The sequence below is a fragment of the Lacerta agilis genome, chromosome 2 (genome assembly GCF_009819535.1).
Source record: "Lacerta agilis isolate rLacAgi1 chromosome 2, rLacAgi1.pri, whole genome shotgun sequence".
NCBI classification, from domain to species: domain Eukaryota; kingdom Metazoa; phylum Chordata; class Lepidosauria; order Squamata; family Lacertidae; genus Lacerta; species Lacerta agilis.
Genome location: NC_046313.1, coordinates 109149722 through 109165115, shown reverse-complemented (window position 1 = coordinate 109165115; position 15394 = coordinate 109149722). Strand labels below are relative to the sequence as shown.

The window sequence follows — 15394 nt, the reverse complement described above, 5'->3', positions numbered from 1 at the left end:
TCAGGCAGAGCAGCAGAGCTGTCCACTCTGCACGGTTACAGCCCAGAGATGGCATCTGGGAAGAGGGTACCTCTCTGGCTGGCATGCATCGGGGCTCTGGTGACCCTGAGCCATGGCGCTCCAAGGTGAATATGTTGCGGCAGGGGTGGTTGTGGGTTTGCCAGCCCCCAGTCCCCTTTCTGACTCCTGTCTCAAAAATAGCTTCTCTTTTTCTGGATGGGCTTCAGCACCTTTAAGAATGACTTGGCAAGCAGAAGTTCAACAGGTGAAGGGTGGGTGTGGGTGTGTTGCATCTTTGCTTCATAAACAGTTACCTGTTGAATTTCTGCCTGTTGCTCAGGTGTCAAAGGCACAGGGAGAGTGGCAATGCTTGCCCTGTTCAAAGGCATCTGCATGCTCTCAGCAATTTGGCCGCTTGCTTGTTTCAGTTATTTTAACCGTGTTTTAACCGATGGGGCTGCTATTGGCATGTTATTGGTCCTCACTGGAGAAAGACAAGTTGTTACAACCGCAGGAAATAAATAGTACCGGTAATTCACATGCATTGCCAGAGATTAAGCGGCTGTCTCTTCTTCTTTCAAATTGATTGATTATGAAGGATTTGATTTTGTGTTAATGCACTATTTTATGCATGATATAATTTGATGCAATTTTTATGCGGCAAATAAGGTTTTATGTAAAATATGCTGAACTTCAAGGCAGGTGGGGGAAATGTCATACAATAGTGTTATCTAAGCATCGGCTGCTCTCGAATGTAGAAAATAATTTGTTTCCCCTCTGAACTTGTCAAGTATTGATAACTTTGATTAATACGTTATTGTCAATTTTTGTGATTTATTTCACATGATAGTATGTAATTCTGAGGGCTATGGAGTGCAGTCTTGGGCATTTTAATCAGAAGGCAGCACCACTAAATTCAATGGGATTTTATCCCAAGTAACCGTGGGAAAGGTCAAAACAAAATAAAAAAATAAAAAAATAAAAAAATCCTTCCAGAAGCACCTTAGAGACCAACTAAGTTTGCTCTTGGTATGATGTTTCGTGGGGAAGGTGACAGCTTAGGTAAATTCTTTTTGGGTGCCTCCAGAGTGTCAGAATTTTGTGGGAAAGATCCAAGCCCATGCTGGGACGTTCAGGGTGGTATTCAGTGTTAGTGCTACACAGAGAAAACACATTGGAATTCATGAAGGTGACTAACTTTTAGTAATGGGTGCACTCTGTGTAGCACTTACAATCATAGAATTGTAGAGTCAGAAGGGACCCTAAGGATCATCTAGTCCAACCCCCTGCAATGCAGGAAAATGCAGGTGTCCCATACGGGGATCGAACCTGCAAGCCTGGCATTATCAGAACCATGCACTAACCAGCTGAGCTATCCAGACTGAACATAAATCTTAGGTCTGCACCATTAAAGGGGATTAAAAAGCTCTGTTGCTGTAGAGCAACACATCCTGTTAAAAAGGGGAAACCTGACTTCTTGTGGTTTATAAAGCATCTGTTTGTGCAGAGCCATCAGCAGATTGGTCTGTGCCTATTTTTTTTTCTTTTGCAGAACCAGCAAAAACAAAAACAAAAAAAACAGTGCTGTTTACACACACACACACACACACACACACACACACTTTTATTATTTTAAGCATTTTCTTTTAAAATTGTTAGTTTGTGCAACTCGGGAATTCCCCAGCTCTTTATATCTAGATGGTGTCAAGGAAACAACACTCTGTGGAAGGCTGCCAATATCAATATTACGAAAGAGTGGAAATTTGTTCCCACTCTGAAATCTTCTTCTTTGTTGCTTGCGTTTTGATTATTTACCAGGGAAGGAACGGGGTCGGAGCCCTGTGTTCAGTTTCCTGGGAGTAAGCACTCTGCTTCTGATACACTCCAACTTTCTAACCAATTTTATCATGAATCCTCCTCGTACAACAGTCTAACTTGGCCGACTCTACTTCCAACTTAAATAAAATATTGTGGGGGCCCAGGTAAGGCCTGCCCTGCATAATCGATCACATGACACAGTGCACCCACACAATTTGAATGGAAATACCCATTACCTTTGTGGGGGTTTATTGTGGGGGCTGAAGGCCCCCTTCATAGGTGTTGGGCTCCTATGTCCCCATACCCTCTAACATTTCTCCGATGAAAATAGGGATGTCCTATTTGATAATATTGGGCACCGATCAAACATTAAGCATTAAAATACTTCCCTAGGCAGGGCTGCTTTCAGATTTCTTCTAAAGGTTACTCATCTCCTTGGCTGGGGGAGGTCACTTAACTTCATACCTTCCACCATTTTTCCAGTGAAAATAGGGGCATTCTACTACCATACCCTCCCAACATTGTTCAGTCGTTCAGTCGTGTCCGACTCTTTGTGACCCCATGGACTGGAGCACACCAGGCACACCTATCTTTCACTGCCTCCCACAGTTTGGCCAACTCATGTTAGTAGCTCCGAGAACACTGTCCAACCATCTCATCCTCTGTCGTCCCCTTCTCCTTGTGCCCTCCATCTTTCCCAACATCAGGGTCTTTTCCAGAGAGTCTTTTAAAATGCTTTTTAAAGGCATTTTTGGCACAATTTAACCCCCGTTGCTGGTTTTCCAGGACATTTGCCTGATTTCCGAAAAATAATCCAAGATGACATTTTTGGAGGCGAATTCCAGAACATGTCCTGGAAAATCAGGACATATGGCAGCCCTAGAATACATACCCTTTCTCCTTCCTTCCTTCCTTCCTTCCTTCCTTCCTTCCTTCCTTCCTTCCTCTCTCTCAAACACACACACAGATAAACTTCAGGTACAGTGTATCTGAAGAAGTGTGCATGCACACGAAAGCTCATACCAAGAACAAACTTAGTTGGTCTCTAAGGTGCTACTGGAAATAATTTTTTTTTTTTTTTTGACAGATAAACTTGCTTCCCTCTGCCACTCATGCTCTTGCCTGCCCAGCGCCCTGGCTGTCATTCACATTCATAGGCTATGCCATATAATATATAAATGAGCGTATGAAGAGTCTGCTGGATCAGGCCAATGACCCATCTGGTCCAGCATCCTGTTCTCACAGGGGCCAAGCTGCTTAGAGGTTTTCGCTGTTAAATTCTGTTAAATATATATTTTTAAAAATAATATTGAAAAAGAAAAAGAAAAGTAATGCATGCCAACAGTATGCATCTGTATATGACCTGGTTTGTTCCTCCCTCCCCTCAGAGCCTTTTCTCGCCTGTCGCAGCTTGCAAAAGTGTTTGGCCTTTTCAGAGCCGCATGAAGAGTGGTTGCAGGAAGGAAATAGTGGGGCCAACTCTGTTATTATATCTCTGTCCACTTTGCAGGTTGCTGATGATTGCGCCCAGCGTGGTGACGGTGGGGGTGGAGGTGCCGGTAGCCCTTCAGGTTGAAGATGCCCCTCCAGACGGGCTGTCAGGATCCGTTTATTTCCAGAATGAGAATACCAGGATAAAATGTTCCCATGATGTGCCCTTCAGGGTCGGGCCCGAAATACAGAAAGTGACCTTGAAGGTAGGAGGAATCGTCAACACTGGCAACTCCTAGAGCTACCTGGAGCCCATTGAAACTCTCTATGGGGCAGAATCTCGGTAGTTAAGATAAATATGCTTCCCAAAATCTGTTTATTTCAAATGATTCCGATACTGGGAGGGGTGAAGTGTTTTCAGGAATGGAAAAGAGATATGGCGAGATTCATATGGAACGGGGCGGAATCGAGAATAAAATACCAACTATTAACAGTTACAGGTAGGTAGCCGTGTTGGTCTGCCGTAATTGCAACAAAATTTAAAAAATCCTTCCGGTAGCACCTTAGAGACCAACTAAGTTTGTTATTGGTATGAGCTTTTGTGTGCATGCATATTTTATTTTTATTTTTATTCTTTTCTTTCTTTTCTCATAAATGGTAGTGTCACGTGTATTGTGAGGTATACAAAATATCTTTGCTTCAGTTGCCATTATTTTCTTTTTTTTGTTACAAACAAAAACAGAGAGTGTTGTATAAATGTTGTATAAATGTATATTTTAAAAAATAATAAAGAAAGAAAGAAAGAAACTGATTGGGCAGAAGGCAAGGATGCCAACACTAGGGGGAGCCAGAGCCAACAAGAGGCAGAGCCCGGTGTTTTGCACAAGCAAGACCTTTTGCCTCTCCTGGGGCCTTCTCCCCACTGTCTCTCCGCTTTCTCGTTTTCTCAGGTGACCCCCGAACTGTTTACGCAATGCGGCTTGACTCGCCTTCGACGGGAAGGCTACATCCAGCTCGTGGCCCGCAGCCCTCAGCTCCCAAACGGGGTTCAAAACCTTAACCTGCGGTGGACTGCCCGGAAAGGATACCTGCTTCTGCAGACCGACAAGCCAATCTACACCCCTCGGCAAAAGGGTGAGTCCAACCCCTTGAGCATTTTGGCGTTGCTCGGCCGGCGTTTTCCGTTTGCAGGCATGCACCCTTGAAAGACCCACGAGACACCCAAAAGAAAAGCTCAGCCTGTGCACACGCTATATCAATTATTATTATTATTATTATTATTATTATTATTATTATTATTATTATTTTACCCCACCCATCCCGCTGGGTTTGCCCAGCCACTATAAATTCTGGGCAATGTCGTCTGTTACAGGTGGCTGGGAATTGTATTGATAACTCTGTGAGGGATAAGACAATGGCGTCCACAATTCTTTGAGGGAAAGCTCATAGATCATAGAGTTGGAAGGGGCCCTGAGGGTCATCCAGTCCAACCCCCTGCAATGCAGGAATATGCAGCTGTCCCATATGGAGATCGAACCTGCAACCTTGGCATTATCAGCACCATGCTCTAGCCAACTGAGCTGCCCAATTAAGAGTGTGCTTTGAGTGCCTGAGGCTGCATACACACCAAAATATTTAAAACACATTGTCCACCACCCACCTCAAAAATCCTGGGAACCGTAGTTTGCTAAGGGTGCTGGGAATTCTAGGGGTTCTTATGGGTTGCAGGATTCTTATGGTTGAGGGAGATTACTTTAAATTCATAGCCTGGGGCGCAGCCTTGGAACAGCATTGGGGGCTCATCCGAGGATCCCACTGCCTATGCTGCTGTTCTGTACTTAGAGCAGCGGCCTTCCCCAACCTGGTGCCCTCAAGATGTTTTGAACTCCCAGGTCAGCCCCAGCCAGCACAACTATGGCTGCCCCCTCCCCACCAGACATCCCCTTTCCACAGTTTTGTGATTCTTTATTGCCTTATCCAAAATAGCACTGTGAGAGAACTGCTTCTATCGTGGCATGTGGGTTGGGAAACGAAGGCCCATCCCACAGGACCATTTGCCAAAACCCATAGCCTGACTCGATATTGTCCTTTTCACACACATGGCAACGTCTATTTACGTAGGTCCAAAGGTGAAATAGCGAAGTCCAGTTTGCTCCACACCTCGCGTTGCACACCCAACCCTGCTCAATTGCTTCTCAGCCTTTGTAAGCAAAGCCCTGCGGATTACCACACATGCACACAAACACACACGGAATGTGGCTGCCAAGTAACTGCCAAGGCCAAAGCCAGTACATAATACTCTGCAAAGGCAGCAGCTTAAGTTATCAACGTAACTGTGATACAAAAGCAACTGCACTTTAGAGTAGGATTAAGCAGTTTAATGTGCAATGCTATCCCTATGGCCACAAAGAGATTTCTTCCCCCTCTTGTGTTGCTGTGTAGGGAAGTTCTTAAAGTTTGATACTTTATTAATGCTTTTATATGTGTTGGAAGCCACCCAGGCTGGATCTACACTGACCTAGTTAATGTTATTAGAACAATATTAGATATATCGTTCTACAATCGTTCTTTTCCTCCTCACATTTTTAATTCTTTTACTAAATAGATATTCATCTTACGCATCTTCTTTATCATTTTATCCTATCCTCTGCATTCACTGTATTCCTGAACCTCCATTGCCTAATTCCAAATTTCCTTACAACACCCATTTTATAATTAATTTCATTTTAATTCTCCCCCCCTTTCCTCCTGTACTCCTTACAATTATATTTCTTATTCGTCAACCATTATCCATTACCAAACCATATGTCTGTACCATTACATAAAGAGAATTTCCATAAAAACATTCATTTTTCAACCCATGCCCATACTTATGTTTCTTACCTTGTTTTCTCTGTAAAAACGCTGTTTTCTTGCTGCCGATTCCTGGTTGCTCTACAGCGCTCTCTGGTGTCACATTTTAATATCGCATTGTGAACGTTAAAAGTAGGACGTAATGTGTCCATCAACGTTATGAAAACCCTTCCTTGATGTTATAAACCTTGAGTGTAGATCCACCCCCAGTCAGATGGGTGGGATACAAACAGGGCTTTATTTCAGCCAGAATTCGCCACCTCTCAGGCAGGCACCATTGCCATTATAAGAGAACAAGAGAGGCGTTTATTTTTCTAATAAAAGATCACTGGGTACAATCATCATCATCATCATCATCATCATTAATTTTTATTATTATTTTCCTACTTCTTCCTCACACTCCATTTTTGGTTCTTCTGTTTCCAGTGAATTTCCGAGTTTTTGTCCTGGATCACAAACTGAGGCCAACTTCCGAATCCGTGGTTGTCACTGTGCAGGTAACTGAGAGCGTTGTTCCAAAATGCAAAGGCATTGGAGTTTGAAATTTACACTCCCTATCAAACAATCCATAGCCCGGCATCCTGTTCTCACAACAGCAGGTCAGATCCCTGCGGGAAACTCACGAGTGAGACTTTAGTGCGACACAAGCACTGTCCCCTGTTATTCAGAAGCATCCTGCATTTGACTGTGGAGGTGGAACATCACCATCTTGATTGGTAGCCAGGATGAATTATCCTCCACGAATTTATCTCATTCCCTGCTACCAGGGAACTCTGTGAATTGTAGCGCTGCAAGGGGAGCAGACAGCCTCAGCGCCCATAACATACTACCAGGGCTTTTTTTTGCAGCTGGAATTTTATGGAACTCAGTTCTGGCACCTCTAAGGTGGGAACCATTGCCATTCTAAGAGATGGGGGAGGTGTCCTGGCTGTTAGGATCTCCTACTCATGAGTAGGACCCTGGCAGAGACACATGCCCGACTGGCATGTTCCCTCCTTCCTGGTCGATCATTTGGGAGCTTCAAAAGCTTTTTTCAGCCCGAACATCACAGCGACTGATGCCAAGATACATCAGCACACTTACAGATCCGCAAAGTTTGCACAGTTGCGTAACGGAACTCAGCAACTCAGCATTTGGGCTAATCTACTTTTATTTACATATAAACACACACGGAGCACTGCAACATGGCTCCCTCTCTCTCTAGCACCAGACAGCAAAGAGAAAGAACAAAAGACAATAGTCCCACTTCAGGAAACACAGTAACACAAACACCCTGTCTTCGTCACTTCCCACTGTGGAATGAAAACATACCCCATCATGTGATAAACAACAATCCCATGACAGCAGACACGGGGAATCTTCAACAATGGCACCTCTTTTTCTAGAAAAATAGCACTGCATACTATACTTCCCAGGATTCTTTAAAATATTTGAGGGTCCTGCCGTCCCAAGTTAATGGGTGGGTGGGTGCGCGCAGCATCATGTGATCGATTATTTGGGAGGGGCTTCCCCCCAATATTTTATTCAAGTTAACACCCCTGCACTGCTTTAAATGTACATTGCAGATGTAGCCATGATAACCTGTTGTCAAAACATGCATGTCTTCTTGTCTCTCTGTCTCCATCAGAACCCGCGGGGTATGCAGGTGCGGAAAGTCGAGCGTATGCCGGTCCAGTTTGTGATAAATGATCACCTGTCAATCCCCGATATCTCTGAGTAAGTTTAACCAGTGGTGTGTCAATCTGGTCCAGGTGAATCCGAGAGGTGGCAGAAATTCAAGGGTGGAGACCCTAAAAGTGCCCCTATTTTCCAGGGACGTCCCTGACTTAGAGAAGCCGCCCAGGTTTCTGATTTGATCCCGGAATGTCCCGCTTTCCCTTAGGACGTCCCTATTTTCACCAGAAAAGTGTTAGAGGGTATGGTAGAATGTCCCTATTTTCACTGGAGAAATGTTGAGGGTATGGAGTTATTTGACTCCCGAGCTGTTTGAAGGCAATCCTGTATAGGGAAGTTAAAAAAAAAAAGTTTAATGTTTTATTGTGTTTTTGTATATGTTGGAAGCTGCCTAGAGTGGCTGGGGTCAACCCAGTAAGATGTGTGGGGATATAAATAGGAAAAATTTCATTATGGAATGGGACGTCCCTATTTTCATCGGAGAAATGTTACCCTGCTGGGATTCCAGGAGCCAAATACTGCCCCAAAGCAGCAGCTCTTCCTAAAATATATTTTACTTTAACAGCAGTGTGCCGGGCAGGATTTTAGCCCAGGCTTCATGAGGAAACAATGGTGACGAAAGCTTTACCTGTTGGATTTCTGCATGCAACCGTTTCATGGCAGGCAAACGTTGCTTGCTGCCTTGTGCTGAATCAGTCCACTGGGACACCTAGCCTTTAAAGGCACAGGAGCATGGAGTGGCAAAGAAGTTGGCAACTGTTTTTTTTTTAGGCCAGGGTGCAAAGGTCTGGTTTGCTGGGAGGATTATTTTTTTAAAAACCAACCACCTGCTTTTCTCATTTGAGTGATAGACCCATATGAAGCGTTACAAACTGCTTTTGCAAGTTTATTGCTGTCTAAATATACATTGCCACTCAGCTTTTTTGCGAGGGAGGGGGGCAACTGCTGTTCAATATGCAGAACTAGTTCCCTGGTTCTTTGCATTACTATGGCCTGGCTCAAGTTTTCTTCCTGTTCTTTCTGCCTTCCCCTCCTCCTAGGGCTGGCATTTGGCGAATCACGGCCCATTTCACCACCACTCCAGGTTACAACACGACCACTGAGTTCGAGGTGAAAAAATACGGTATGTCCTTTGGGCTGCTGCTAAGGCAGAGGGCTTTCTGGGAGCTGAGTGCGACAGGCAGCAGCTCAACTGGTGCGGTTGTTGAAACAACCCGATAATATGATTCCCCCCCACCCTCCCTTTTTGTGAGGAAGCGGTACATTCTTACAGTGTACGGTTATTAGGCTGCCAGGTGTTTTGGTACCATATCTCAAGTAACAGAAACCTGAGTGCTGCTGATGGGCTGAGGGGAATGGCCTGAGTCGGGAAAAAATGCAGCTTCACAAAGCTGGCAGCTCAGGGGGCTAAGATTAGGCACTTACCAGGATCTCAAAGACTAGCAAAGGCCTCACTTCAACACCGTGCACAGGGCATCCAAATATTGCAAAATGCAATATTCTGCCCGCCTGCACAAGAAGGGCAGGTGAGAGAATACAGGAACCTAGGGAGCTCCCAGAATCAGTCCCAAGCACCTCTGAGTAGGTACTTGGAGAGACCCACGTGTGAAATTCTGCAGAGCCGCTCCCATCAGCCACAGCCAGCACATATAGAATCATAGAGTTGTAAAGTCGGAAGGGACCCTGAGGGTCATCTAGTCCAACCCTCTGCAGTGCAGGAATCTTTCACCCAACGTGTGGCTCAAACCCACAGCCTTGAGATGAAGAGCCTCATGCGCTACCGACCGAGTTATGAAAACTCTCTGTGGAGCAGAAGGCAACCCAGAAACCCTGTTTCAAAAGGCTGCCTACCTGGGCAGCGAGTCACATTCCATAAAACCGGGGGGCCACCACAGACAAGGCCCTGCTTCCAACTGCATTAGATGAAAGCTCTGCAGGCCAGAGCTTTCCCAGAAGATCTTACATGGCACAGGCCATTTGCACCGTAACGCTGATTAGCGCACAGCCTGCCGAATTTCAGCCTGTCTTTCTCTCCTCAGTGCTGCCTCATTTTGAGGTGACGATCGTCCCGGAACGGAAATATATCCTGACCTCACCCCAGCAGAACTCCGACTTGAGTATTGACCTGCAGGCTAAGTAAGTTCCTCTTGCAGGTTGGGGCGTTTCTGATATACTGTAATTAACTGATTTGAAACATGAGTCAACAGTGTGATGCAGCAGCTAAAAAAGCCAATGCAATTATGGGCTGCATCAATAGGAGTATAGCGTCTAGATCAAGGGAAGTAATAGTACCACTATATTCTGCTCTGGTCAGACCTCACCTGGAATACTGTGTCCAGTTCTGGGCACCACAGTTCAAGAAGTATACTGACAAGCTGGAACGTGTCCAGAAGGGGGCAACCAAAATGGTCAAAGGCCTGGAAACAATGCCTTATGAGGAATGGCTTAGGGAGCTGGGTATATTTAGCCTGGAGAAGAGAAGGTTAAGGGGTGATATAATAGCCATGTTCAAATATATAAAAGGATGTCATATAGAGGAGGGGGAAAGGTTGTTTTCTGCTGCTCCAGAGAAGCGGACAAGGGGCAATGGATTCAAACTACAAGAAAGAAGATTCCACCTAAACATTAGGAAGAACTTCCTGACAGTAAGAGCTGTTTGATGGTGGAATTTGCTGCCAAGGAGTGTGGTGGAGTCTCCTTCTTTGGAGGTCTTTAAGCGGAGGCTTGACAGCCATCTGTCAGGAATGCTTTGATGGTGTTTCCTGCCTGGCAGGGGGTTGGACTGGATGGCCCTTGTGGTCTCTTCCAACTCTGATTCTATGATTCTATGATTATGTAATCCGCCCTTCACCAATTAAATATAAACTTCAAAGGTGCCTGGCACAAAAGCCCCTGGACCTATTGGTCTGATATTTGGAAAGTTTATTACCCAGGGACACCTTTCTCAATGTTCCCCAAATTGAGGTCCCAACCAAATGTGGTTTGTTCACACCCCTACTAAGTGGGCCTTTGGTTTGGTTCAGCAGAGGTCACACTAGGATATATTCTATATTATATTGCAAAAAAACCAGCACGGTTTAAGAACGGGTAGTGTGGTTGTTGCTTTAGGCCTCAAACAAGACCCTCTTTGACCAGAGAGCAGACAGTCCATCCTTACACACACACACACACACACACACACACACGCATACATACATACATACGCACAAAGGAATTTTGCATTTCTGGTTTATAGACCTATTTACTATTTTACAGTAAAATAGTTTTCCAGCGTCACGCTAAACCACTGTTTAGCATGATGTGAACAAATGTAGCCACATTAGTGTAGCGACTTGACTGGGTGGAGGAGGGCAGGGTCTGGAAGTTTTTTTGTTTTGCCTTTGGTTAACCGTAGTTCGTTGTGTCGTCAAGTACAACAGACTATGGTTAAAATTAACTGTGAAAACAAAATAAAAAATAAAAAAATTCCTTCCAGTAGCACCTTAGAGACCAACTAAGTTTGTTCTTGGTATGAGCTTTCTGAAGAAGTGTGCATGCACACGAAAGCTCATACCAAGAACAAACTTAGTTGGTCTCTAAGGTGCTACTGGAAGGAATTTTTTTATTTTTTATTTTGTTTTTACTATGGCAGAGCAACACGGCTACCTACCTGTAATTAAAACTAACTGGTTATTTTTATATTTGTTATTAGTATTTATTGAATTTATATGCCGCCCTATACCCGCAGGTCTCGGGAACGGTTCACAGAACAAAACCAAAATATAAAACCGCAAAATCACTACTGTATTTTCCGGCGTATAAGACGACTGAGCGTATAAGACGAGGCCCAACTTTCCCAGTTAAAATATAGAGTTTGAGATATACTCGACCACACATTCTCCACCCGGCGTATAAGACGACCCCCGACTTTTGAGAAGATTTTCCTGGATTAAAAAGTAGTCTTAATACGCCAGAATATACAGTAACTCTATAGTAGACTATAGTCTACCAAGCCAACTTCAAACCAAGATATCAGACTTGTTGAAATTCACTATAGTTAGCTAGAGTTTCTGGTTTGGACAATGCAGGAAACTGTGGTCAACCAAAAGTGGAAACCAGAAAAAAGGAGCTACCAATGGCTACTCGGCAAGATGTCTATGTACTGCCTCCACAGCCGGAGACAGAAATGCTTCTGAGTCCCAGTTGCTGGAAACCACAGGAGGAGAGAGGGTTCTTAGGCTCGGTTCCTGCTTGCAGGTTTCCCCCAGGCATCTGGTTGGCTGCTGTGAGAACAGGATGCTGGACTAGATGGGCCATTGGCCTGATCCAGAAGAATATTCTTACGTTTGAAATTCTGCCTCTTAGCCACACAGGAGGGGAAAGGAGTATGGAAGCCCTGACAGAAGCTAGGTCCACCCTGGTTGTTATGTATTGAAGTTCTCACCCTAGGCCACTAGGGGTGTGTGTGTATATAGTTCATTCTGCTGCAGTTTTCACTCAGGTCCGCACATGCAAATGAGGGATTGAAAGTGACGTTCAGGGATTGGGTAACTACCGAAAGTTGTCACTGTTGCTTTGTAGCTGAGTTCTATATAAGCAGGCTGCTGAGCCCTTCAGCTCACTTCTGTTCCAGCCTGAGAATAAACAAGAGCTGCTTGGAAATCACCGTGTCGTCTGCTGTGTCTACCCACAACTTAATACTGGTTTACTGTGACTTTCAAATGCAGGCGTTGGCAGTGGAGAGACATGACCCTGCTCACTCACTGACTCCAACTCCTCGCCTTTGAATTATCCCCGGTTTCTTCTCCCAACAGATTTTTTTATGGGAAAGGAGTGACTGCCACGGCCTACGTGCGTTTCGGAGTGTCAGATGGAGACGGGGGCAAAATGTATGTCCCAGGACTGGAGCAACATGTCACGGTAAGAAACGTCCTTGCCCTATATCAGCTCAGAGGCCTCCCTGCTGGCTTTCCAGAGATCTATGGAGCCAAGGCTTCCTAGTTTCCCTTTTAACTAGTCATCCCTCCAATGCTTAGCTCCCAAAAGCAGGAGCGCTGATGGGATATCTGGAGACTTTTAACCCTGCTCCCAGATGTCTGCACATTGTCGGCATGTGTGAAATGGATTCCGTAGTGAGGCAAGGTTTTCTGCACATGCTTAAACGCACTATTTCCTTTATTAGGGCCAGCTTTGGCAGATGGGCAGGACCACCCCACCTGTCAGTCACCTGGCATTATTATGATGTCCGATGATTGATAGGTAGCTGGGCCAAAAAACAAACTCCTCACCGCTGCTGTAATATAGCATAGCAGGCCTGAAATAAAGTAATAAACAGGCAGAGGGCCTTCTTGGTGGTGGTGCCCTCCCTGTGGAACACCCTCCCATCAGATGTCAAGGAAATAAACAACTATCTAGAAGACATCTGTAGGCAGCCCTGTTTAGGGAAGTTTTCAATGTTTGATGTTTTATCGTGTTTTTAATATTCTGTTGGGAGCCGCCCACAGTGGCTGGGGAAACCCAGCTAGATGGGCGGGTAGTAGTAGTAGTAATTTATTATTATTATTATTATTATTATTATTATTATTATTATTATTACTTGCCTCTTCCAATACCCTTATGACTTAAGGCCCTCCATCTGACCCACAAAATTAGGGCCTCTCCTACCCTCGTCAATTCAAACTCAGCTATGAAATCCTAGTCTCTTGTTATGTTAAGGCCTAGACCCTAAGGGAATTATGGTTTGTTTTGCTTTATATATAAAACCTATAAATATAATAAATTATATTTATAGGTTTTATATACTGTATAATAATTTATATTTATGGCACGCATGGTTCTTTCCTCCCATCCTTTATCCTCACAATGACCCTCTGAGGTACGTGAGGCTGGGCGATGGTGACTGACCCAAAGACTGACCCCTGAACTTTATGGCTGAGCAGGGATTTGAACCCAGGTCTCTCAAGTCCTGAGCCAGCACCCTAACCGCTACACCACACAGGTCTCTGAATGTGTCCTGCTTGAATATCAGTACGGTACAACTAATTTTATATCCCATTCTGCTACCATCTCCTTTAACCTAATTCCCTCCATATTCAGGTAACGGATGGTCATGGCTCACTTATCCTAAAACGCAGCCTCCTCTCTGAGAAACTGGGGCGTCCGCTGACGAGCCTAGTTGGGACGACACTCTACATCGCAGCCACTGTGATAGAAAAAGCAAGTAAGTTTGTAAATGGGACATGTCTGAACCACTTTAGACACGGCCTCCCCTCACCAAATAATTCTGGGAGCTGTAGTTTCATATCACCTCATACTAGGTGGCCCGGGTTTTGAGATCTTCTCTCGGTCCCACCACCCTCAGGGGTCTGCTTGGTGGGGACGCATGAGAGGGCCTTCTAAGTGTTGGCTGCTCCCATACTTTGGAACTCCCTCCCTGAAGAAGCCAGGCTGGCTCCTTCGTTGCTGTCTGCGGCCAGCAGATGAAAACCTTCTTATCCCAACAGGCCTTTGGGAACTGACTGGTTTTTTTCAATGGAAGGTCTTTTAATAGTGTTGTGCTGTTTTTGTTATCTATATTTTAATAGATTTTTATTTTAAAAAATGATTAATTATATTAGATTTTATTTACTTTTTAGCAATTATCTTTTATATGTTCTTAGCATTTTGTATTTTAGCTGTGTTGTTTCACTTAGCATGGGCTGTCTGGAGTCCTGGTGTGGGGAGAAGGCAGGATAACAACAACAACAACAACAACAACAACAACAACAACAACAACAACAACAACAACACAGTCGTACCTTGGTTTTCGAACAGCTTAGTTCTCGAATGTTTTGACTCCCGAATGCCGTAAACTGGGAAGTGACTGCTCCAGTTTGCAAACTATTTTTGGAAGCCGAACGTCTGACAGGGCTTCCACGGCTTCCGGTTGACTGCAGGAGCTTCCTGCAGCCAATCAGAAGCCACGCTTTGGTTTCCGAATGTTTTGGAAGTCGAACGGACTTCCGGAACGGATTCCATTCGACTTCCAAGGTACGACTGTAATAATAATGAGGAGCATTGCAGAACAACTAATAAAGCAGGATCGGTCCACCATGATTGCACCATGACGGTGCCAAGAACACGTTGTAGAATATAAACCCATAATAAAGCACAGGTCTGGAAGGGCCTTCAGAGAGCGAAGGCCACAATGGTTTCCGTTTCTTCACCGTCTTTTCCTTTCATTCTCATAGGTGGCGAGCTGGAGGAGCAAGAGCTGGCCTCAGTGAAATTTGTAGAATCTCCATATTCGGTCGACCTATCCAAAACCCAGCACCATTTTGTGCCCGGGGCCCCCTTCGACGTAATGGTGTGTATATCACGTCTCCTGCTGTTCACGTATTTCCCATTTTGTTGGTTTGTTCCAAGATTTTATTCATTTAAGGCTCCCAAAGAGGCTGACGAAAGTTAATAATAGGATGGTCCTTTGCCCCTCAGGCTTGCAATCCGAAAGACACAGCACACACACAAAAAAGCGATTGGGGAGGGAAGAGGAAAAGAAAGAAGCTCATGTCGCGCTCCTGGATTTGCATGTTGTTGGGGCAGGGAAGGGAGGAAAGGAGAAGGCAGGTTTTAAAATAGTAAAAAAAAGGTAAAGGTAAAG

General features: G+C 44.7%; 1 protein-coding gene across 1 annotated transcript in view; it reads left to right on the top strand.

Moving 5' to 3' along the window:
• Positions 1-15394, top strand: part of LOC117042619 (complement C4-like) — a 54222-nt gene continuing 38828 nt past the window's right edge. Inside the window, exons 1-10 of the mRNA XM_033142167.1 lie at positions 1-125; positions 3329-3515; positions 4200-4383; positions 6529-6599; positions 7730-7818; positions 8817-8899; positions 9816-9912; positions 12570-12675; positions 13852-13975; positions 14985-15100. Coding sequence (XP_032998058.1) covers positions 49-125; positions 3329-3515; positions 4200-4383; positions 6529-6599; positions 7730-7818; positions 8817-8899; positions 9816-9912; positions 12570-12675; positions 13852-13975; positions 14985-15100 — 1134 coding nt within the window. The 5' untranslated portion in view covers positions 1-48. The remainder of the gene's footprint in view (positions 126-3328; positions 3516-4199; positions 4384-6528; positions 6600-7729; positions 7819-8816; positions 8900-9815; positions 9913-12569; positions 12676-13851; positions 13976-14984; positions 15101-15394) is intronic.